Source organism: Callospermophilus lateralis, chromosome X (genome assembly GCF_048772815.1).
Source record: "Callospermophilus lateralis isolate mCalLat2 chromosome X, mCalLat2.hap1, whole genome shotgun sequence".
Lineage (NCBI taxonomy): Eukaryota > Metazoa > Chordata > Mammalia > Rodentia > Sciuridae > Callospermophilus > Callospermophilus lateralis.
Window position 1 is genome coordinate 113,824,846 of NC_135325.1, and position 24,913 is coordinate 113,849,758.

Here is a 24,913-nt window from a genome sequence, read left to right on the forward strand (position 1 = left end):
TTTACAAACATATTAACTATTTTTAATCCACATAAAAAAAGAGGGCTGGGGTTGTGGCTCAGTGGTAGAGCACTTGCGTAGCATGTGTGAGGCACTGGGTTTGATTCTCAGCACCCAATATAAGTAAATAAAATAAAGGTCCATCAACAACTAATTTAAAAAAAACTATGTGAGATAGGTATTATTATTATTACTTCCATTTGTAAACAATGAGGAACCTCAGAAAGGTGTAACATAATGGTTCCTAAACTTTGACGTAACTTATAATCACCTATGGATCTTTAAAAGATACTGAAAGTAAAATACTGCATATTCTCATTCATTTGTGAAAGGCAAATGAATGAGAACTATAGTAGAGATCATGAGAAGATAGAAAAGGTTGGGGGAAGGAGGAGAGTGAGAGGGTAGATAATGGGTTCAAACACACAGAGGGGAAGAAGTAATTCTTATGTCCACAGCACAGTATGGTAACTAAGTCCCAATTAATTAGATATTTCACAATAAGTAGAGGAGAAAAGTCTAAAGGGTCCCAGAACAGAGAAATGATAACATTTGAGGAGAGGGAAATGGAAATGCTAATTACCTGATTTGATCATTATACATTTTATATATATATATATATATATATATATATATATATATATATATATATATGGATTATAATAATCCCATAAATAATTACAAATACATGTTCATTTGAAAATAAACATTGATGCCTGGCTCCCATTCTCATTATGTTTGTTTGTTTGTTTGTTTATTTATTTATTTATTTATGCTGTACTGGGCATCTTAGTGAAATCCTGTCTCTAGGATTTCACTGCTGAGCTACATCCCCAGCCCTTTTATCTTTTATTTTGAGAAAGGGTCTTGCTAAATTGCCAGGATGGCCTTGAACTTGTGATCCTCTGCCTAAGCCTCTGGAGTCACTGGGATTATAGGCATGTACCATCATACTTGGCTTTATTCTTATTTTTGAGACAGGGTCTTACTAAATTGCCCAGACTGACCTTGAATTTGTAATCTTGGTGCTCTCAACCTACCAAATGGCTGGGATTATCAAGCATGCACCACTGCGCCCAACTTTCAATCTGATTTAATTGGCATGATCCTGACCACCAGGATCTTTTTAAAGCTCTCAAAGTAATTCTATTTTATTTTATTTTTGGTGACTCTGGGGGTCAAACCCAGGGCCTTGTATATGTGAGGCAAATGTTCTACCACTGAACTACATCCCTAGCCCTCCCAAATTAATTCTAATGTGCAGTAGAATCTGGGAATCATTAGTAGGAGCAAGCCAAAGTTCACTCAGTAAGAAACAGAGCTATATATACTGTCCTGATCTTAACTGTTACTAAGCTTTCTAACTACAGTTGTTAAAATGTTTCTTTTAATCAAGTTTTCTTCCTTGAAATTTAATCCTTAAATCTTAGTTTTCCATCAAGTAAAATAACATGTTTGAAGCTGTATAATGATGTTTTATAAATGACAGGTGAACAGATCAAAGTTTAAATCTGTCAAGAAAAATAGCACATTCTAGTCGGGCATAGTGGTGCATGACTGTAATCCCAGCAGTTTGGAAGGCTAAGGAAGGAGGATCATGAGTTCAAAATTAGCCTCAGCAACCAAGTAAGGCCCAAGCAACTTAGTGAAATCCTGTCTCTAGTCTCTAAATCAAATTTTAAAAAAAGTCTGGGGATGTGGTAAAGAGCCCTTGGGTTCAACCTCTAGTACGAAACATACAGAAAAAAAAAAACAAAAACCAAGCAAGCAATAAACAAAACACATTCTATCTGGGTGCACAAGTGCACACCTGATAATCCTAGCAACTCAGGAGGCTGAGGCAGGAGAATCTCAAGTTCAAGGCCAGCCTCAGCAACTTAGCAAGAGCCTGTTTCAAGAATAATAATAAAAAAAAGTGGAAGGGGCTATTTTCAGTACAAGTCAGAATGTGAAATAATGCAACTTTTACCTATTACATTTTCCAGGTGCATGCAGTAATCTGCAATTCTGCAGGTGCTGTTGAACTAGAAAAATGTCAGGAGAAAGAAGTGGCCACTTCACAAAAACAAGCTCTCCCCACAGCCAGTAGTCATGTTTCCAAGGCAACCAGGAACCATGGGGAAGGGACCTTCCCTAAAGATCCTTGCAGGGAGTTCCCAACAACTAACTGCCAACCAATGTGGCTTTTAATAGTCACTAACTTGACTGAGGCAAAGAGGGCAAAAGCAGGAAATGGTTTCTGTCTTTACAGACCATCTGTGGGAATTACATTACAAACATTGGGAAAAACAGCAGGGATATCATAATATATATCATAATATTAGGTCAGGTTTTCTTGCTGCACTCTGATGAGTGAAGAAACTCTTGAAAATACAATAGGGCAGTCAACACAAAGGAAAGCATGAATGAGAATGAAGATTCTGGCAAAGGCTGACCAGCAGCACTGCCCAAGCATTCTTGTAAAGTGACATGTAGCAAATGCACCTTTTAAAGCTGCAGAAGAAACACATTACACTTGTTCCTTTCACAGAAAATTTATGGTTTACTTTCACAATTTCTCTTAATATGAAAATATCCAATTATGTATTATTTCACATCAAAGTGTTTGGAAATGCCTGAGTCACTAAATCCACAAAGGTGATATGTATACTATGCTATGTAGTACTACCATAAAAATTAAGTGGTTCACTAAAAAGAGCATCACATGCAGATAGACCAGTACTTCATGTTCACAAAGGAATAATCAGAATAACTGAACAATCTACAATCCAGTGATAGGTTGAGAGCACTGTTTGATAAAAGCAGGCACTTACTACTTACAAGTACAAGGTTAGGAAGGAAAATTGCACTTTGGTCTGGGCAATAGGCATACCATAATCTTCATTTTTGCCTAATTCATAACTTATAGCTGCAATTCAATAATTAAAATTTCATGGAAATCCTTATAATATTTGCACCCAACAGCTTTTTTCAGGCTCTCAAGATTTTTTTAAAATATATTTTTAGTTGTAGATGGACACAATAACTTAATTTATTTATTTTTATATGGTGCTGAGGATCAAACCCAGTATCTGACATGTGCGAGGCAAGTACTATACTACTGAGCCACAACCCCAGCCCTCAACGTTTTTAATTTATAAAAACACTCAGCATAGTCCAGAAAGTATGTGGAGGAAGGCATTAGAATAATGAGATTAACAGCTATACCAACTGAAAAATGATTATGTGTTACTGCTTTTAAAGTTCTTTTATTTGTAGTAACTCATTTAATCTTCACAAACCCATTGTTACTACTGCTGCCCATGTTTTACTAAAGATAAAATTAAGACACCTTCTGGGTAAGTAACCCATACAAGGTCACATAGTAAGTGACAGAGGCAGAATTTGAGCCCAGGTTATTAGCCTGAGTTCTGAGTGGCACTGAATGGGAGGGATTCTGTTCACTGCATCCAAATCCTACTTCAGACAGAAATGGGTACACTACTGGATTTAACTCTAGTGATTGAAAACAACTGTAGTTCAAACAATGTTTGAAAACCTCTGGCCTGTTGGAAAGAACAAAGGGCTGCTCATCAGGACTGAATTTTGATCTTCATTTTACCTCTGGTTATACCTGTGTCCTTAGGAAAGTCATTTCTGGGCCAACGTTCCTCATTTTCAGAGAGTGTGATAGTTGAACTCTATAAATCAAGGTTCCTTTTTTCCTTTTGTGGTACTGGAAATCTACCTCACGCAGGCTAGGTGTGTGCTCCACCATGAGATAAGTCTCTAGACCTTCAGCAAGGTTTCTATGATTCCCCTCTAGATCTAATCATCCATTTACAACAAATACAGGAATCAGCAGAACAATTAAACAATGCTGTTAAGATGCAATCAGCAAACTCTAGATTGGCAGAACTTTACAACATAAAGGATCTGATTTTGTCAACAAATTATGAGGTTAACCTACAGATTAAGAGAGATTCAAGGGGCTGGGGATGTGGCTCATGCGCGCTCGCCTGGCGCTCGCCTGGCATGCGTGGGGCCCAGGTTCGATCCTAAGCACCACATACAAACAAAGATGTTGTGTCCGCCGAAAACTAAAAAAATAAATAAATAATAAAATTCCCTCTCTCTCACTCTCTCTCTCTCACTCTCTCTCTTTAAAAAAAAAAAAAAAAAGAGAGATTCAAGAAGCATATTAACCAATTGCAATGTGTGGAACTTATTTGGAACTGATTCAAATAAGAATAGTGTTAAAAAAATGAGCCAACTGAATAAATTTGAATGACTGAATATTTGATATTAAGGGCTTAAATTTAAGTGATAAGGTATTGTTATTTTAAGTCCTTATCTTTATGAGATACAAACTAAAATAACCTTTATATAATATTTGCTTCAAAATAAACCTGGGATAGAATAGATAAGGTTATTAGTGGAATAGGCTTATTGATAAATTGACAGCTATTGAAAGTGAATGGTAAGGTCAGGGAAGTTCATTATATAATATTATTCTCCAAAGGGTAAATGCTTTTTTTTTTTGGTGCAAGACCTAAAAAGCATTGGAAACAAAAGCAAAATTAAACAAATGAGATTGAAACAAAATAAAAATACTTCTGCACAGCAAAGGAAATAACACAGCGCAGAGACATCCCATGAAATGGGAGACAATATTTACAAATAATACATGTGACAAGGGATTTATATTCAGAAAATATAAGAAACTCCAAAAACTCAATAGCAAAAACAGAACAAAACAACCCAAGTAACCTGATTTAAAAATGGCAACAGATCTAAACAAAGATTTCTCAAAAGAAGACATACAAGTCAATAGGTATATGAAAAATGCTCAACATCACCAGCCATCAGGGAAATGCAAATGCAAATCAAAACTATAAAGATACCACCTCACTCCAGCGAGAATGGCTAACATCAAAAAAAAAAAAAAAAAAAAAAAAAACAAGTGCTGGGGAGGATGTGGAGAAAAGTGAATCCTTGCACATGTTTGGTGGGAAAGCATATTAGTAGAGCTATTATGAAAAATAAAATGAAGTTTCTTCAAAAAAAATAGAAATAGAACCACTATATGATCCAGTGATCCCACTCCTGAGTATATATCCAAAGGAAATAAAATTGGTATTTGAAGAGATATCTGCACTACCATGTTTACTGCACCACTATTCACAATTACCAAGATTTGGAATCAATGTAAATGTCCATCAAAGGATGAATGGATAAAGAGAATGTGGTACATATACATGATTTAATACTCATCCATAAAAAGAATAAAATCCTGTCATTTGTGACAACATAGATGAAAGTGGATGTGATTATAAGCCAGGCACAGAAAGGCAAGCACCATATGATCTCACTAATATGTGGAAAAAAGTTGATCTCATAGAAGTTGAGAGTTAAATGATGCTTACCAGAGGCTAGAGAGAAGAGGGGGAAGGGAAGGATATAGAAAGGTGGTTAACCAATGCCTAAGTTATAATGTGATAACAGTAAGAATCTCTGGTGTGTTATTACATAGTAGGGTGACTATAGATAACACCTATGCATTGTATATGTCAAAAAACACTAGAAGAAAGAATATTGCATGTTTTTACCATGAAAAAAAAAAGATAGATAATTGAAGAGACAGATATCTTTAGCCTGATTTAAACATTATATAGTATATGCATGTGAGAAACAGCACTTAGTATGTATGATTTTTATGTCTGATGTATAAAACAGAGTACTGCATACTTTTGTATATATTTGAATTGTTCCTTAATACTTTTAAAATTATAAATCATGTAATTCTAACAATTAATAAATTATAAATTTTATGAGTCATAATGTTTAAAGAAATCTCTTAAATTTGCATTTTCATTTCATACAAATAAACCACCTAAGTCTCTCTACTGCACTTGATATCCATTATTTAGCAATGTTTATAATCTGCTGTAAATTAACATCTTTATCTTAAGCTGTAGGCTTAATTCCTAAAAATCCAATTAAATCACAGGTTAAATAACTGGGGCAAGCGCCAAGCTCCCCATTCATACAGAAAAGCATCCATTTCCACTGACACAGAAAGAATATAAGGGCTTCAAGAGTTAATTATTTCTTTCCACAAAACAGTTTTAAAATGTAGCTAATGAAGAGTGGCAGTTAACATTTCATATGCAGTTTATAAGAGAAAGGATAATATAACCTCAGGTCAATCTACTAAACGTAGGAATTGGTATTCTGAACTACCAAAAATCTTTGTGTGCTTTTCTTTGGGCAGGTAAAAATTAAAATATTGTGTCTTTCTATAAGGCTCTGGGGATGCTATGACATTATAGGCTCAAACTACAGGAATTAGTGATTCCAGATTAAAAGTATGCTTCACATGCGCTCAAGCATAGGGCCTATACATAGGAAATATGTTGTTTTCCTGTTGAACAATCTAGTTTCATCACTAGAATTCAAAACAGAACCACGTAATCAAACCACATGAACAGTTCTGTCTATCCAACCTGCAAATTGAATGAAATCCACAACTTAGAAAGTCTGAGGGGGTTTTAGCTATATCTTCAACTTACATATATAATCGCGGGTCTGCGGTCAGAGTGTCAATGTTGATGTGCTGTTCCAGGAGACTGTAGGCCAGAATAGGCAGGGATGTGAAGCAGATATTGTACATTGTAAGATAAGTAGCATCATACAGTGGCTGAAATGACAAATATTACAGAAAAGAAACATACTATAACAATTATCTATAAGATCATACTTATTACTTTGGAAAAAAATCACTAGCTAAAAACAATACAGTTTCCTTTCATGATTTTTGGGACAGCAAAGGAAACTGTGGAAATGAGGTCCTTAACTGGTAATTAAAAAATTAAACTAATACTTTGTGATTTGTTGTATTAATATGATATCTTCCCCTCATTAGGATCTGATTCAGAATGTTTATATGTTATAAGCTCTATTTCTACTAGGCATTAATAATTTTTCATTTGCTAAAATTACAGGTATTCAGTAGCTATTTCAGCAAAGACTAAATAAATCCTTAGAGAAACTAAATACAGGTAGTAGCACTGGCCTGTGTCACAGGTTTTTTTTTTTTTTTGGTTAATATTTTATAAGGTTGAATCCTACAATAAACCATTTCTAACACCCTCTTCCTGAGAAGCCCTATAGTTCCTCTGGTGTGTGTTCTTCCTCCCTGCACTGAATAATAAAACCTAATTTGATCAATTACAAATATGCTCCTGGTGGTCTTTGGCTGTGTGCTTTGACAATCTTCAGCTCCCAAAACAAAACTTGGCATATAGGAAGCATTCAATAAATACTGGATGAGTGGTGAAGGGGTACAAACTGGGAGCTATGACACATTTGTAAAGAACTGATCTGATATTATAAATCTTCTTTTATTGAAAAAAGTAAGGTATTTTATGAAAATTCTTATGAGAGTATTTATTGAGTTCCATATCTACAGTGCTAGATATTGCCATATAACTATTTTCTGTGGCCTAAATAAAAAGCAACCCATCTCATATGTATTTTTCACACATATAAATGTAGTTTGATTAATGAAATGCATTTAAACATGACACCAATAAATACAATTATTTATTTTTTAATATTTATTTTTTTAGTTATAGTTGGACACAATATCTTTATTTCACTTATTTATTTTTATGAGATGCTGAGGATTGAACCCAGGACCTCATGCATGCAAAGTGAACGCTCTACCGCTGAGCCATAACCCCAGCCCAACAATTATGTATTTTAATTAATACAGATACGATTACTATTAAAATGGAGATTGACTCAAAAACGTTGACAACAACTCGAATAGAGCTTTAGTTTATTCATGAGATGACTTCAGAACACTTATTGAATGCCTACTAAGTACCAAATACCAGGACAGAGATGATCCATCCCTACCCACCAAAGAGCTCAAGACAGGGAGGCAGAATGGGGGATGCACAAGTAGCTACCAAACCCAAAGGAGCCCTGGCCTGCAATTGAGAAAAACCAAGAGATAATCTGTGCAACATTCTCAATGAAATTTTTTAAAAAAATGGCTCTATATAGACCATATGTATGCAGACCAGGTACTATGTAGACCACGTACTTCTCAGATTCCATAAACAAAAATTGAAGCTCAGCAAAAATATTCCAGTGGATTAAAAAGTACATAAAAGATGTTACATTCCTATTACTTATCAAGTGTGAGGACTAGTCTGGAGCACAAACACTATATTTGTTTTGGAAACTACCCATTTTCACTAATGAGTAAATGAAAACAACAACAATTCAGATTGACTGGTGGTAATTTAGTCTTACATTTCATTCAAACAAAAGAAGCATCAATCTACTTTTGTTTTATTATGGTGCTTTAAGGTAACATGAGAGATAATTGCAATTCTTAGATGCAGTAATTAGAAGAGACAGAATGTCCCCAAAACAAACAGGTTTAGTTGATAATACTGTTTCTTGTTAAACCTGTTAGAAATGTTTCCTTTTCATGGAAGAAAAAAAAAAAAAAAGACAAGTACTATCCTAGTTTTTCTAAAGAAAGAGAGGCTTCTGCTTAAAGAACATGAAACCTGGTCCCATTTCTACATTCTTCATAGCCTGCTCTCCAAGTTTCAGAGAACATTTCATGTGGCTCTGGATTGAAAAAAGCTGACCACCCATGTGTCCAAAAGATACTTTGTAAGTGTCCAAAGATACTTACAATAAAGGGTGCTTTTTTCAGCACTAACACAAGGCCAAAATAAAAAATAATGATTTCACACTTCATGTCACCTCCTCAGACCTTCCTTTTACCTGTACACTTTTCCTCAAAGACATCTGCACAGTTCCTCCCCTCAGCTGCTCGGATCTCTATCCAAATGCTACCTCCTTATAGACAACTTTCCAGATGATCTTCTATAAAGCAGCAATCCTTTCCCCTAGTTGCACACTATCCCTTTATTATGCTTTCTATCAGCACTTATCAATATTCCACATCATATATTAGATTGTTACATCTTTCCTCCATTACTACACTGCAATTTCCATGAAGATAAGGGAGTTTTTTCTCTAATCACTGCTATATCCTCAGCACTTAGCTAGCACAAAGCAGGGATTCAAGAAATATTTGTCAAATAAATGAACCCACAAGCTCAGTGAATGAGGAGGGAGCTAAATATCAACTCCTGTGGAAATCTAAGCTATTAGGTAATCTAAGCAGACCAAAGACAATCCAGGGTCTGAATTTCAGTTGACTTTAATTAATAGTTCTTTCTTTCTTCATACAACTTGTACTTGGTAAGCATGTTTTAAAAAGGTAATAAAACAAGACCCCTTTCAAAATAAAACAAACAACAACAACAAAAAACCCCACAAGATCAAACAAATTTTAAGTCTGCTAAAAGTAGTTAAGAAAGGAAATTTGAAATATTTTTTAATACCTGCACCCATCTAAGGAAGTGAGCAGCAATTAGCAGTATTTTGATCAATAGAAATATGAACATTCAAGAAAAGCAAATTAAAGAATTTGTAAAACTATCTTAACTAATTATATTAGTTTTTACTATAAGAAGGCTTACAGCACTTCCTACAACTGAAAGATGCTTAGTTTATAACATGATCTACTTTATTGGTACTACCATGCTAATGACATGGCACTGATGTCACAGACAGCATACCAGGGATGCATTCTCTTAAAAATACTGCCAATGAATAAGAAAAACATTACTTTTACTGTGAGCAACCCCCCCCCCAAAAAAAAAGAAAGGAAGCTTGCTTTTGAAATTTAGAAACTCAGTCTTTAATACCCATGAAAAAATGGTAACCAGCATGGAAAAATCATTGAAGTGCACAAATTTTGGAGTTAAAAAATCCCTGTATTTGGCTATACTGCCACTGGAAGCAATGTAAAATCCATTTCAGTTATTAAAACAAACGTGCCTTTCCACCCCACCACTTATGTGTCCAAGTAATATGTAGCATATATTTTTATGTAATAACTGTTCAGAAAACAAGAGGGAAAAACATTTACAGTTGATTTCAGTAATTTAAGGCTTTATATAAGAATCACAGCTTTCATACCAGCTTCAAAATCAATGATCTTCTATTAAATAAAACCAACCTGAGAAACTGCAAAGGTGTAAGGTTTTATATGATGAAAGCCTGTAACATTTCAGAACCACTGGAACACATTTTATACATTAATACAAAGGAAAAAATACTTTTTTTACAAGAGCAATATAGTTATTCCAATAAATCAAAATGCTCTTTTAAAATGCTTTTTTCAACTCTGACAGGATGTATCAAATATCTTTTATAAAAAATACTGCAATGACGCAGCCACATCAGTGTTTATAGCAGCTCAATTCACAACAGCTAAACTATGGAAGCAACCAAGGTGCCCTTCAACAGATGAATAGATAAAGAAACTGTGGTATATATACACAATGGAATATTATTCAGCCACAAAAAAGAATGAGATTATGGCATTTGCCAATAAATGTACAGAACTGGAGAATATCATGCTAAGTGAAATAAGACAATCCCCCAAAACCAAACATCAGATGATATGCAGATGCTAACTCACAATAAGCGGGGGTGGATAAGGGAAGAAGAGAAGTACTCTGGATTAGACAAAGGGGAATGAAAGGGAGGGGGAATACAAATAGGAAAGATAATAGAAGGAATTGCACACTATTATCCTATGTGCATAAATTATTACATGACCAATGTAATTCTACACCATGTACAACCAGAAGAATGAGATGTTATACTCCATATATGTATAATGTCAGAATATATTCTACTATCATGTATAACTAATAAGAACAGATAAAAAGAAAAACCCAAATGTCATAGAACAGGTGAAATGAAATATGGTATGTCAATCCAGTAGAGTACTTCTCAGCAACAATTCACACAATAACATGAAAGAGTATAAATACAGGTTGAGCAAAAGAAGTCAGACACTGAAGATTGTAAGAATCCATTATGGGGCTGGGGTTTTAACTCAGTGGTAGAGCACTTGCCTAGCACACGTGAGGCACTGAGTTCAAACCTCAGCACCACATAAAAATAAACATTCTGTCCATCCATAACTAAAAAAATATTTTTTTTTAAAAAAGAATCCATTCATATGAAATTCTAGAATATAAGTCTATAGTGAAAGAATGTAAATCCAAGGTATTTGGGTAGGAGGACTAGAGAAAGAAATAGGGAAACCTTTTCATGGTATATACGTCAATACATTCTCAACAATCAAGGAAAAATGCACTAAAGTGGGAATATTTTACAGTTGTACCCATAATAAATACCTCCAATAACACTGATTTAAATAGTAAAAAAAGAAAAAAAGAAAATTAGCAAAATGTATTTGTTAGTATAAAACCAGGTCAAGGGGATCAACTTTTGAATTCAAAAAGAAATCTTTTTACTTTGGACACACCTCTCTAATGCTTCTAATCTAATACCTAAAAGGTAACATACTAACAGCAAATGTAAACTATATTATAATAAACAACACAAGACACAAACCTGTTGTGAGAATCCACAGAAGAACTGGTACAAAAACTGTGGCAAAATGAAACAAAGGTTCTGGAAAAAAAATTAAAACAAGGGTTAATATTATCATTTGACCAACTTTCTATATAAAAGCAGGAAACTGCACCCCAATGGTCTATAGTTATTCTCAAATCCTTCTAATGTCAAATGAATGAACCTACAAGCTCAGTTAATGAGGAGGGAGCTAAATATCAACTCCTGTGGAAATCTAAGCTATTAGGTAATCTAAGTAGACCAAAGACAATCCACTGATGTGGCTGCATCATTGCAGTATTTTTTATAAAAGATATTTGGTACATCCTGTCAGAGTTGAAAAAAGCATTTTAAAAGAGCATTTTGATTTATTGGAATAAACCCAACTACTACTATATTTCTCTAGCAAAAAAAAGTATTTTGATTTTTTTTTCCTTTGTATCAATGTATAAAATGTGTTCCAGTGGTTCTGAAATGTTACAGGCTTTCATCATATAAAACCTTACACCTTTGAAGTTTGTCAGTGATGTAAAGAAACTAAAAACTTTTTTGGGTGGTACTGGGGACTGAACCCAGGGCCTTGTACATGGGAGGTAAGTACTCTACCACTGAGCTAAACCCCCAGCCCTAGGAAACCAAAACAAATGATGAAGTCAGATTAAGACAAACGTCTGTCCCCCATCAAACTTACTTTATGAGAATCTCTTCCTAGTCTTCTTCCAAGGAAGAAATGAGCTCATCCAATATGAACACTTAATGATACTATACCCAAATACCAATTTAAGAATCACCAGACTTATATAATAATACATGTATATTTTAAAGTTAATACCAATAAATAGTTAAGAAATTGTTGTAGATTATATTGACACTAACAGTTATCAACTAATGCTTTACCCTGCCCCTATTACTCCCTCATCAATTGACATAGGATTGTTGAGAACCTACTAAATGCAAAGATGGTGCTGTTGGTGATATCAAAAAAAGTAAACTTCTTGGGCTTGGGTTGTGGCTCAGTGGCAGAGCGCTTACTTAGCATGTGTGAGGCACTGGGTTCGATTCTCAGCACCACATATAAATAAATAGAATAAAGGTCCATCAACAACTAAAAAAATATTTTTTAAAAAGTAAACTTTTCTCTCCTAAGGGACTTATCATTTAACTGGAAGAATTAAAACATACAGATGCACACTGGGAATTTATAAGGCAATTAAAAGATACCAAGTATGACTATAAAATACTGGAATTAATGTCTTTGGGCAAAAGCTCCAGAACTAGCATTTTCAAATGACTGCTATCTTTCAAAGTAGGCAGTAAACTTATTTATGTGCTACTGTCACTAGTTCACCACATCTCTGAACTTCTTCTTTGGGAAGCACTTTTAAGAGCCTTTTTCTTGTGGGGAATACTGGGGATTGGAAGTCACAGGCAAAGGCAATTGACCACTGAGCCACATCCCTAGCCCTATTTTGTATTTTATTTAGAGACAAGATCTCACTGAGTTGCTTAGTGCCTTGCTTTTGCTGAGGCTAGTTTTGAACTTGAGATCCTCCTGCCTCAGCTTCCCAAGCCTCTGGGATTATAGGCATGCACCACTGCACCTGGCTGAAGAGGCATTTTTGAACCATGTCAGAAAATCAGTGCCCTTTCTTCTGGTACATATTATCAGTAGTTAATTCACCAGATTAGCTCTGGGAGACTTGAGGCTGTTTTGAAAGATGAAATGCATCCTCAATGAATAAGCTTCTGCCACAATGAGGTGATTTAGATAAATGTACTACAGGTTCTAGAGGATATACCTAAAGAAACATGATCTACATGTTTTGTATCATCCCTGCAGCATGAGAATAAATGTCATAGCCCACAATGTCATCATCTGGAAAAGCAATACTCATTAGTATGTATCAGTTCTAACACAATGCAAAATACTGCCAGCAGCATTTCCAGAGTCATACTTTATGAACATTTAAAGTTATCTGAGTTTGGATGAATTAAAGTTGAGTGGGGATCGGCAGGGGTGGGGGTGGGGGTCTTCATGAGAAGAAGGATTCTGCCTCCCCCACCAGAATGTAAACTCCATGAGAATAGGGACATTGCCTGTCTTACTCCATGGTGAATTCCCAGGGCCTAAAACAGTGTTTGGCACATAGAAATACATTCAAAATATATTTGTTGACGGATAGAATAAAGAAGTTAGAATTTGAACTAGGTCTTAAAGATAAATAAGATATATAGAGGGCTGGGGTTATAGCTCTGCGGTAGAGCACTCGCTTAGCATATGCAAGGCCCTGGGTTCGATCCTTAGCACTAGCACCACGTAAAAATACATAAAATAAAGGTATTGTGTCCAACTACAACTAAAAAATAAATATTTTAAAAGATACACAGATGGCAAGAAACGGCAAGACAGTATGTATTTTAAGTATAAATGGTAAGAAAGGGTCAGATGGGGGAGTGCCTTAAAAGACAGACTAACACAAAACAAAAGTAAAGTTTCTGAGGGACAAGATGAAGAGTAGAATTTTCTAAACTTTGGTTGAATTATGTGAGAATTTAATGGGAAAACAGAAGGCAGGAAGACCTATTATTGAAGTACTCTAGGATACACCAGGACAATTTGAAGATGTAATAGGAAAAGAGAAAGTAAATATCTGATTTCACCAAAGAGAGTTGAAAATATTAGAAACCCCTTGGGATAAAAGACTGCAATATAAAATAAACAGTGCTGTCAGTAACCAAGATGATAATGGACATACAAATACAAATGAAGGCAGAGGGCATTATCTACAAAAATAATCATCAATCCCCTATGTTGGCAACAGGGAGGTGTCAATTTCTGATCACTGGCCAACATTTGCCAAGCTGATTCTTGTTTTATTACCCTTAACAGAGCATTCCTTCCATCTGGTGGCAGTTGTTTGAATTGCAAGCCAAAATCCTAGAGGCAAACCAATTTTCTGGAATAGGATCAGATTACTAGGCAGATCTGTATGACAAATTGTAACAGGGCCTCCTACTAGGGGGAGGTTAAGAGAAAATAATGTGAGGCTATTAATTATTGAGTGCAAGGCCCAATACATCCTAACTATGATGTAGAAGGAGTCCTAGACTTAAATAAATCTATGGTAGATATACACTAAGCCCCACTTTCCACATATGCTAAATTATGTTTGAGGCCAGCCTGGGAAACTCGGTCTGACCCATCTTAAAAAAAAAAAAAAAAAGAAAGAAAAGAAAAGAAAGAAATGAACAACAAATTCCTATTAACAATGAACTTGATTGTAATGGAAATAAACTAACCACACTGTAGTGGTAGAAAAGAAAAAAAAGGGGAAGCTTTATTTTTAATTTTTTATGGATGAATTATAATTTTATATAATAGCAGGCTTCATTGTAAAATATTTGCACATGCATATAGCATAACTTGGTTAACTTCATTTCCTAGTTCTTCCCCTTTCTTTTCTCTCCTCCCTTTCTTAATCCCCACCCTCTGCCTACTGGTCTCCCTTCTATTTTCATGAAATCCCTTTCTTTCCTCCTTTTCTTTCTGGCTTCTATATATGAGAGAAAACAAACAACTCTTGACTTTCTGAGTCTGGCTTATTTCACTTAGCATAATGTTCTCCAGTTCTATCCAGTTTTTTTGCAAGTGACATAATTTCATTTTTCTTTTTGCTGAGAAAAACTCCATTATGTATATTTACCACATTTTCTTTATCCATTCATCTGCTGACAAGCACCGGCTGATTCCATAACTTGGCTATTGTGAATTGTGCTGCTATGAACACTGTGTGACTGTGTCACTATAGTATGCTGATCTTAGTTCTTTTGGATAAATACCAAAGAGTAGAGTAAGTGGGTCTTATACTGGGTCCATTCTCAGTCTATTGAGGAATCTCCATAAAGATTTTCAAGGTGTTTGTACTAATTTACAATCCCACTAACAATGTGTAAATGTTCAAAAAAGAAACTATTTTCTAAATAGTATTTTGATATACATATTTTAAGGCTAAAAAGAAATGCACCAACATGCATGACAACATGGAGAACCCAGAGGACATTATGTCAAGTGAAAAAAAAAATCAGATACAAGTAAAAGAAAATACTGCATGATCTCACTTACATGTAGAACCTAAAAATGCAGAGAGTAGAATGGTGGTTCCTAGGGGATGGGGGTCAGGTGGGCTGGGGAGATGCTGTTTAAAAGGTGAGAAACTGCTGGGTGTGGTGCACATGCCTATAATCCCAGCAACTCAGGAGGTTGAGACAGGAGGATTGCAAGTTTGAGGCCAGCTGCAGAAAATTAGTGACATCTTGTCTCAAAGTAAAAAGCAAAAAAAGGATGGAGGTAGGGGAGGAGAAGGGCGGTGGGGAGAGGGAGAATATCTAGAATGAACTCTGTGGTTCTGGTATCAAAGGTATTAGTATGAATTGAATTCATACACTGATTCATATTGGTACTTTTGATTCTGGTCCAACATATAGCATATGTACACACACATATATACACAGATATAAATAGTTATTTTTGTTTCTATGTATTTCCTAGTTCTATTCACTGAGAAGGCATAAAACCAAGTTTAGCTCAGTAGTAATGAATATAACTAGCACTGAAATTTAACTTTCTAAATACTATTTGCAAATAAAAAAAACCAGTGTTCCCTGAAGAAAAGTCTGAATCCAGGGCTGGGGCAGGAAAAATACAAGATGAACCTGGAATAGTATGTAGAACTAGAAAACAAAGACATCTTCAAAAAATTATGAGGCTATGCTGGAAGGACCACAGTGCTCCCAATGGTCAAATATGAATCAATTTGAGTAACAAATCAAATGATGAGAATGAAATTTAATTCATAGAATAAAATAGTTGATTTAGTAGCAGAATCATATTTTTAAATGACATTTTACAAAGCAAGGTTGAGGGATCTTGAAACCTTCCAAAACATTATTTGAATCAAGTTATCAAACTTAACATCAACAGTAAGGAGACATATTGACAACATGTGTCTTGTAATAAAATGTAACAACAAGGTCATAATAGATTTTGTAGTGTTTTTTAAAAAATTTTTCTTTACCTGTCAATGGACTTTATTTATATATGGTGCTGAGAATTAAACCCAATGTCTCACACATGCTAGGCAAGTGCTCTACCACTGAGCCACAACCCCAGCCCAACTTCTGTAGAGGTTATACCAAAAATGTATAACCTGAATTTAATAATAAGCAGATGTTAAACAAGTCCAAGTAGAGAGACAGTCTACAAACTAAATTAAATGGCTGGTACTTTTCAAAAATGTTAAAATCATAAAGACAAAGACAGGAACTGCTCTAAATTACAGAAGCTTAAGGAGACATAATAGCTTCAATGAAAGGGTGATCCTGAAAAGAATTAGATTACAAAAAGGACATTAATGGAAACTGATTACAGTATATAGACTTGCTAATAATTATGTGCTAATTAAATCAAATTATTGATTTTGTTAACTGTTGTGGGTTTGACTAAAGCAATAACAGATGACAAAGCTGGGCAGAATACGTGAGTATCTTGTTTTGCAACTTTTTAAGAGTCGAAAATTATTTTAAAAAAAGGTAAAAAAATTAAAATCCTATTGCATAGAACACAGAACAGGACATCAAATTCTGGTCCATATAAATGACAATTATTTGCTTACTTGAACTGTTTCATCTTCATGCATGCCAAGTTCGTTATGCATAAAATAAGTGACTTAAATTAAATTCATTGATTCTATATTCTGAGGAATCTTTAGGACAGGACAGGGGAGCTGAATAAGGAATTGTCCTGGCCCTACCTCCTTCATTCAATGTAGTCCTGCTTCAGTCTGCTTTATGTGTGTAATTTCACATGAGGATTCTGCTATTAAAAAGTATAGTGTGAAATACTACTCAGCATAAAAGGGAACTAACTATAATACATGAAGCTCAAAAACACATTAAGTAAAACAGGCCAGACACAAAAATATACAAATACTCCAATTATATCAAGCCCCAGAGGCAAAACTAGTGTGCATAATATTATTAATATTATTAGATATTATATTTTACATCTATATCTACAGGTTCTATATCATACATATTAATATGTATGGTATAGTAATATAAGTCATTTTACTTGTTGGGGGAGGGATAGAGGACACTGGGAGAGAGCACATGAGAACTTTTGGGGGAAATGGGAATGTCTATTTTTTTATTGGGGTAATAGTTGCATGGATGTATTCATTTGTCAAAACTATATACATTTAATGGGTAAACTTTATTATAATTAATTTGCCAATAAAAATAATTTAAAAAATTAATTTCAAATCTCTTAACATCTAATGGAATATCTTGTTTTGGATTCGTTAAATAGACAACCTTTGCTTCACTGTGTACAAATTTTAGTATCAGAAAAGCAAAAGAAACATAAAAATGGGGGAACAAAACCATGACTAAGCTAAGCCCATGCTGGATTAAACAATTATTAAATTACAAATACTTTATCACATACCTTATAGAAGAAATACTGTACAAGATGTGCTATTCTCACATAGTATAGATGTCCGTGAGCCAGTAATAGTTTCTTTAAATGTTTAAACTTGGGTACAGAATAATCACTGTTCCGGGCTGCTTGGCGGCCTTCTTTGCCTTTAATACCTAAAAAGAGAATATATAGTGTATTTCATAGAATAAGCAATCCTGTGATCTATTTTCACATTTTCTAATTGTTGAAATGTTACAGATCAATTGTATAGTTTATCTTTGCTTTTTTAACTAAAAAGGGCTTCCTTTAACTGTGATACTGAGAGTTACCAAATAAAATTATCACTAAACTTAATTGGAAACTATCAATTTGTAACACAGCATGAAACAAAAAGAATCATTATTTCAATTTTTGCAAGGCCAAAAATTATCTGAAAGAAAAAAGTCCACCTGAAAATTATTTTTAAGGCACTCAGTAAGTGCTTGATTGTGCATGACATTAAACTAGGTGCTATATATTAAGGCAACTCAAAGACTTGGATTTTGTAGTGTGGTTTAGATGCTCAATTAGAAGATAAAATTCTTCATGAAATACTGACAAGCTACTAAAGAAGTCTATAAAACCTCAAGAACTTTTAGATAGGCTGGGGATATAGCGCACTTGGTAGAGTGCTTGCCTTGCATGCACAAGGCCCTGGGTTTAATCCCCAGCATCACCAAAAAAAAAAAAAAAAAAAAAAAAAAAAAAGTGGACACAACATCTTTTTTATGTGGGGCTGAGGATCAAACCCAGTGCCCCGCACATGCCAGGTGAGTGCGCTACCGCTTGAGCCACATCCCCAGCCCCTTTAGACAATTTCTATATTGGATAATCAATGAACAGAACTTAAGAGTTCCATACTAAGCATGTCTACTTCCAAATGGGAAGAAGAATTTGGGAAACTAAACTGCAGTACAGCAATTCCTAAGATATTAATTACACATGTACCTCAAACCTGTTGCCAAAAAATAAAAAAGGCCAGGGTGTTAGGTGCATTGCCTAAGAGCAACCTGACAAGGAAAAAAATGGTACAGGTGGGTAGAAAAGCTGTTGTTACATGTCGACATATAAATTCAACACTATAACCCAAACCACCCATAAATACTACTATACAAAATATGAGCCAAACAATGATAATTTCTTAGCCTCCAAAAGTCAATAATCTCAGAAGATATAGTGCAGCAACATAAATAGGCAGTCTTGTCAGGGGCAGGAAATCAATAAAATTTCATTCATACTGTCAAAATGAGAGCTAAACAATCAACTGTATTGCAAGTAGGTTTGGGAAATTCAATTTACTTGGCTAACATAAAAATATCCTCTAACTTTGCTTTGCCACCTTCCCACAAGAGGTGGGACCTTGATCAGATGAGGCCCTTTATTCTATTAATGATTATCATTCTCAAATTCAAGATGAATAACTAAAACAATCTTTCTAGAATGTAAGAAAATTGTACCTAAAAGCAATACTGATACCATCTCATTAGATGTTTCTTACCTATTCCCACATGGGATTCCAAGATCATGCTAACATCATTGGCACCATCACCAATTGACAGTGTTATTGGGCTGCCTTTTAAATTCTTCACCATTCTGACAATCTAAACAATTTCAAAAGAGACATAGAAAAGATCAAAGCAGAATGTTAGAATGGAATATATTAGGGGTTTTATGCTTAATTCACACTTGCAAATGGAGGCTTTGCTAACAGAAAGGTTTTGTGTGTGTGTGTGTGTGTGTGTGTGTGTGTGCAGGTGTGCACACCTGCGCACACGCGCACACACAGACATATGCAAACACACATTTTGAATTCTCACATGCAGAACATAGTGATTCAAAACGTAACACTGGCACCCACCTGATTTTTGGTTCTGTGCATACATGGACTCTCAGAAACTTTTGCCTTCTATGCAGATTAGAGGTAAACGTGTTTCCCTCTTTTACCATTATCCATATGTCTTTTCAGATCATTAGGTCAGAAAGCTAATTTAGAGTAATTTATATAGGGCCAGCAGAACAAAAGTGGAAAGTCAGAGAACAATAGTATGGTTATGTCTTACTCTCTCCTTCCTGGTGACACTCCTATCTCCCCTAGTAGCATCCTAACACTTATTCCCAGGAATTTGTATAAAATTCTTGTACCCATCTAGCTGCCAACTAAACTTTACTAAAATCTTCCACTGGTTTGCCCTCTCCCTATAGGTAGTTACATTTTAAAAGGGGCATCTTAAAGGAGGTGAGATTTGCAGAAAGGTGCCCAAGATATACAGTACAGTCGTCACTATTCCCTGTGTATATCTTCTAGCTGTGAAAATAATACTGTGTAGCTCAGTGTTGCTTTCATGGATGGTGCTGAATAAAATGTTCATCCCTGGTGTTAAAACATTTCTGCTCTGGGCTGCTCCAAAACCTTCTCCTGTTGTTACTTGTGGAAAGTGTACTGGGTAAGCAGCTGCACTACGCCTCTTAGGTTTTAATCTCTACTCATTAAGTCAATTCACAAAACTCCTTGGAAGTTACCAGCCTTAAAAATGCTTAAATAATTCAGTAACGAAAAAATGCTTTACAAAAATTCTTCATTCACAATTGTTCTGACTAGCTAACATAAATAAAATCCATTTCAACATAACTGACATGATTATAAATAATTTACATGAGGCTAAGACACCCCACAGTCTTTTAAAGAAGATCCAGTCAGGTTTTAGTAGCATTGAATAGCACAACCTGCCCCACCCATATACTCAACTCCATTTAGCACAAAAATTATGTTACCTAAAACGCCAACTTTCTCCTAACCCCTTGCCTCACTATGGTTCTTCTTAAAAACTTTTTGAAAGACTATTAGAAATAATCTGTAAGTAAAAGTGTCAAGGACAAACTTTCAAAACCCAAACTAAATTTATTTTTGATGGGCTACAATAATGGTTAACTCATTGTACCTTTTACACTACGCACAGCAATGATTTGCACCTCAGGGATTAAAAACTGCAGCCAGGGAAGGTCTCCAAAAGGGCAATAAAATTATAAAGGATGACAGTCTTTGCATGAGAATATAGATTAGATTAAAAGACTAAAATCTGTCTTCATGGAAAGATAAAAGGATATGTGGTCATGAACTATAAAATCAGGGAGGATTTAGTTAAGTACACATAGAGTTTTTCACTGATTCCCAGGTCACCCAGATTAAGAGATTCTCTTCAAATCTCTATGATAGCTTTCACAAAAAAATAATTTCACCAAAAGTCTATTTATCCATCAACTATAATGGCATGTAATAATACATTTTTCAAAGCAATAAACTATGATCCAAAAAAGATACAAGGCCTGGTCACATACTTTAAGAAGAATTTAAGAAGTAGAGATCTGTTCATGAATATAAGTACTAGGCAACCAGATAAATAAAATTTAAATAATGAAATATACTATCTGTGCAAGAATACATGACATTGTCACTAAAGTTGTTCACATAAGAAGGCCTATCATATCAAAATGGAGAGGACCCTATATGCCAAAATGATTGAGCACTGTTTTACAGAGTGGTTTAAATCATGAAGTATTAATAAGATTTACATGGATGGGAAGAAGGAAGCATTGCAGAGTAAAGGAATGTCATACCCAAAGGCAAACAGCCAGATAAATATAGTATATTCCCAGAAAATTGATCTGGTATGACCAGATAGATCAATAAGTTTTCATATAGAGAATATGGACAGATGTATATGGAGCCAGATCAACTGGGAGTGATATTATGAAAGTAGCAGCAGGGTACAGGAGGAAGTGAAGGAAAGAAAGACTATGGGCAAAGAGAGATGTTAGGTGACTAGTTATAGGTAGAGTTTAATGAGCTATTAAAGGTCTGGCCTTGGAAGGTAATGGAAAGGAAGGAATAGAAGGAAAAGAGAATGTACTAGAAAGTGAAAATTTGGTAACTGACACCATATGAAAGAGTAAAGCCTGGGCTGGGGATATGGCTCAAGTGGTAGTGCACTTGCCTGGCATGCCTGCGGCCCGGGTTCGATCCTCAGTACCACATACAAACAAAGATGTTGTGTCCGCCGAAAAAACTAAAAAATAAATACTAAAAAAATTCTCTCTCTCTCACTCTTTAAAAAAAGAAAAGAGTAAAGCCTGGGAGAAATTCACACAGATTTCAAGTTTCCAAGTCTAGAAACCGGGAAGAACAATGAACTTAGTCACAGAAATAAAAGATGCTGAAGTTGGAGAAGACAATGCTAAGTGAAGTTAGCCAATCCCAATAAATCAAATGCTGAATGTTTTTTCTGACAAAAGGAGGCTGATTCATAGTGGGGTTGGGAGGGGGAGCATGGGAGGATTAGATGAACTCCAGATAGGGCAAATGGGAGAGAAGAGAAGGAAGGGGGCATGGGGGTAGGAAAGACTGGAATGAGATGAACATTGTTACCCTAGGTACATGTATGAAGACACGAATGGTGCGACTCTACTTTGTGTACAACTGGAGATATGAAAAATTGTGCTCTATATGTGTAATAAGAAGTGTAATGCATTCTGCTGTCATATATAACAAATCAGAATAAAAAATATAAATAAAAAAAGAAATAAAAGATGCCAAGAAAATTGATGATTGGGCTGTAGAGAATTCTAAGAGTGAAAAAGATACATCTCCAAGAAGACGGGTTTGGTAAGCAGATGGAAGAAATAAAGTAGAATCCCAAAGGTCTGGACTACAGACATTAAAAGTGTCTGAAAAAAGGGCATGATAGGAGTATAGAGGGAAAGATTGAAGGAAGAAGGTGAAAGCAAAAGAGACCAGTGAGGACACAAAATCAAATAGTCTATGTGTAAACTTTTGAGGGTTTGAACTAAGCTGTCAGTAAATGGTTTCAAAAGATGGCACGAAAAGTAGAACTAAGACAAAAAGCAGGTAGAATCAACAGAACATGGCATCTATATAGAGGGAGAAGATAAGATCAAAGGTAGTTTTGAGACTTAGGGAGCAAAAGAAAAATGGCACCGGTAACAGGAAAGGTAAAAAACAAACTGGTCTGAAGAAGAATATCATAAGATCTGTCTAAATTCTAGATGCTAGAATTTAATGTGATGGTAGGAAATCCATATGGGGCTGTCTAGCTAGAAATAGATTAAAATCAAGAAAAACTCAGGGCCAGCAAAACGTCAAGGGGAGTCAGAGAAGTGCTAATCCAGAAAAAGAGTTCATAAAGTAAAAAGCAAAGGAGAATTTATTAGAAGCAATTGATAATCAGGGAGAATATAGACAACAAAGCAAACTACAAAGGAAACTAGATGTCCAAAGAGGGAAGAAAATGTCAGGACTACGGACCATCACACAAATCAAGGAAGGAGAATTTTGAGGAGGATATAACTGATAGTATCAAATGCAGTAAAGAAATGAGGAAGAGAATGAATACAGCACACGAAATTGGGTCAGGTTTGCCAGCAAGCAAGTCAGTAGAGTATTAAAAGCAAAAGAAGCTGGGCGCATGCCTGTGATCTCAACAGCTAGGAAGGCTGAAGCAGGAAGATCCTAAGTTTAAAGCCAGCCTCAGTAACTCAGTGAGGCCCTAAGCAACTCAGTGAGACCCTGTCTCAAAATAAAAAAAATTTTAAAAAATGACTGGGGATATGGCTCAGTGGTTGAGTGCCCCTGGAACCAAAAAAGAGCAAAAGAAACAGGATGCATGAGGCTAATGTCATAGGGGAGAGCAAGGAGCAGTGGAATGGAGGCAACATAGAAGTCCAGCAAAGTTTAACTCAATTTGGGGGAAAGAATCTTTCTTGATTTTGACCCCAAAAGGAAAAAGTTAAGGTTGAAAAAACTAGATGATAACAGTGAAATGATTTAAAAAATAAATTTCTCATTAATTTGTTTAATTAGAAGCAAATTAAAAGTAGATCAAACATTTGCACATATGTGTATAGAGAAACCCAGAATAGAATATTAATATCCACAGTTACCTGGGCTTTCTGTAATGGTGCCATCCGGCAGCAAAGCACTGCAGTGCACTTCATACAAATTTGTAGGAAAATGCTTTTGTAATTATTTGAACTAGAGTCCTGACTAGAATTTAGTATGAGTGACAATGTGGAGCCATCGATGATTAATCCATATTCTTGATGTTCTGTCCATGCTCTGAAAAAGAAAAACAATGTTGTTTTTGAAATTATCATACCTTTGCATTTAGGGTACTGATTTTTTAACTATAGAAGATGAGTCATCAATCTGGTTACTTGACGTATTCATTTCAAAGAAGCAATTGCCTCTAATAATAGCACAACAGTGACTTTAAGTAACACCTCAGAGACCTAAGTTGCCTCTAATAATAGCACAACAGTGACTTTAAGTAACACCTCAGAGACCTAAGTTGCTCATATAATTGACTATAAGTTCTAAAAAGTACAAAATAAAGGAGGTTTCACAATCTGCCTCTGTTTAAGAAATTCAAGATAAATTTTGGGAATTATAGATGAATTGAACAAGTATAAAATAACATTAGTTCTGACATGAATACAAATTATCAGTGAATTCGATACTCCTTAAAGAATGAGAAAAAACAAAATGGCTTTAGGGTAAAGAAATCATAAAAGACTTCTCTCTAATATCTTTATCTGAATGACAAAACCTATGCATAAAACATGGCTTCTCAAATATGACAGAGCATCTAAAAGACATGATTCTCATTAAAGAATGTAATAATATAAAATATTTCTTAAATAAGTATCATGTTTTACTACCAGGAGTTCTCAATCCTAGCCTTCCCATTAGAATCATTTGTGTAACTTTAAAAAGTTGCCCAAACCTGAGGCCCATCCTTAGACCAAATAAATGAGAATATTTTGGTTGGGGCTTGATTATGTTTTAAAAGCTCCCTAGTTTGCTCTCATGTATGA

The 24,913-nt window shown here is 35.0% G+C and overlaps 1 protein-coding gene across 5 annotated transcripts in view; it reads right to left on the bottom strand.

The window, feature by feature from the left end:
* Atp11c (ATPase phospholipid transporting 11C (ATP11C blood group)) overlaps positions 1 to 24,913 on the bottom strand; it is a 190,687-nt gene that overhangs the window by 20,413 nt on the left and 145,361 nt on the right. For all 5 annotated transcript variants that reach the window (XM_077106638.1, XM_077106641.1, XM_077106640.1 and 2 more), the window contains 5 exons: positions 23,981 to 24,155; positions 19,524 to 19,626; positions 18,014 to 18,159; positions 11,509 to 11,568; positions 6,552 to 6,679 (listed from right to left, as the gene is read on the bottom strand). In XM_077106638.1, the coding sequence (XP_076962753.1) occupies positions 6,552 to 6,679; positions 11,509 to 11,568; positions 18,014 to 18,159; positions 19,524 to 19,626; positions 23,981 to 24,155 (612 nt within the window). The remainder of the gene's footprint in view (positions 1 to 6,551; positions 6,680 to 11,508; positions 11,569 to 18,013; positions 18,160 to 19,523; positions 19,627 to 23,980; positions 24,156 to 24,913) is intronic.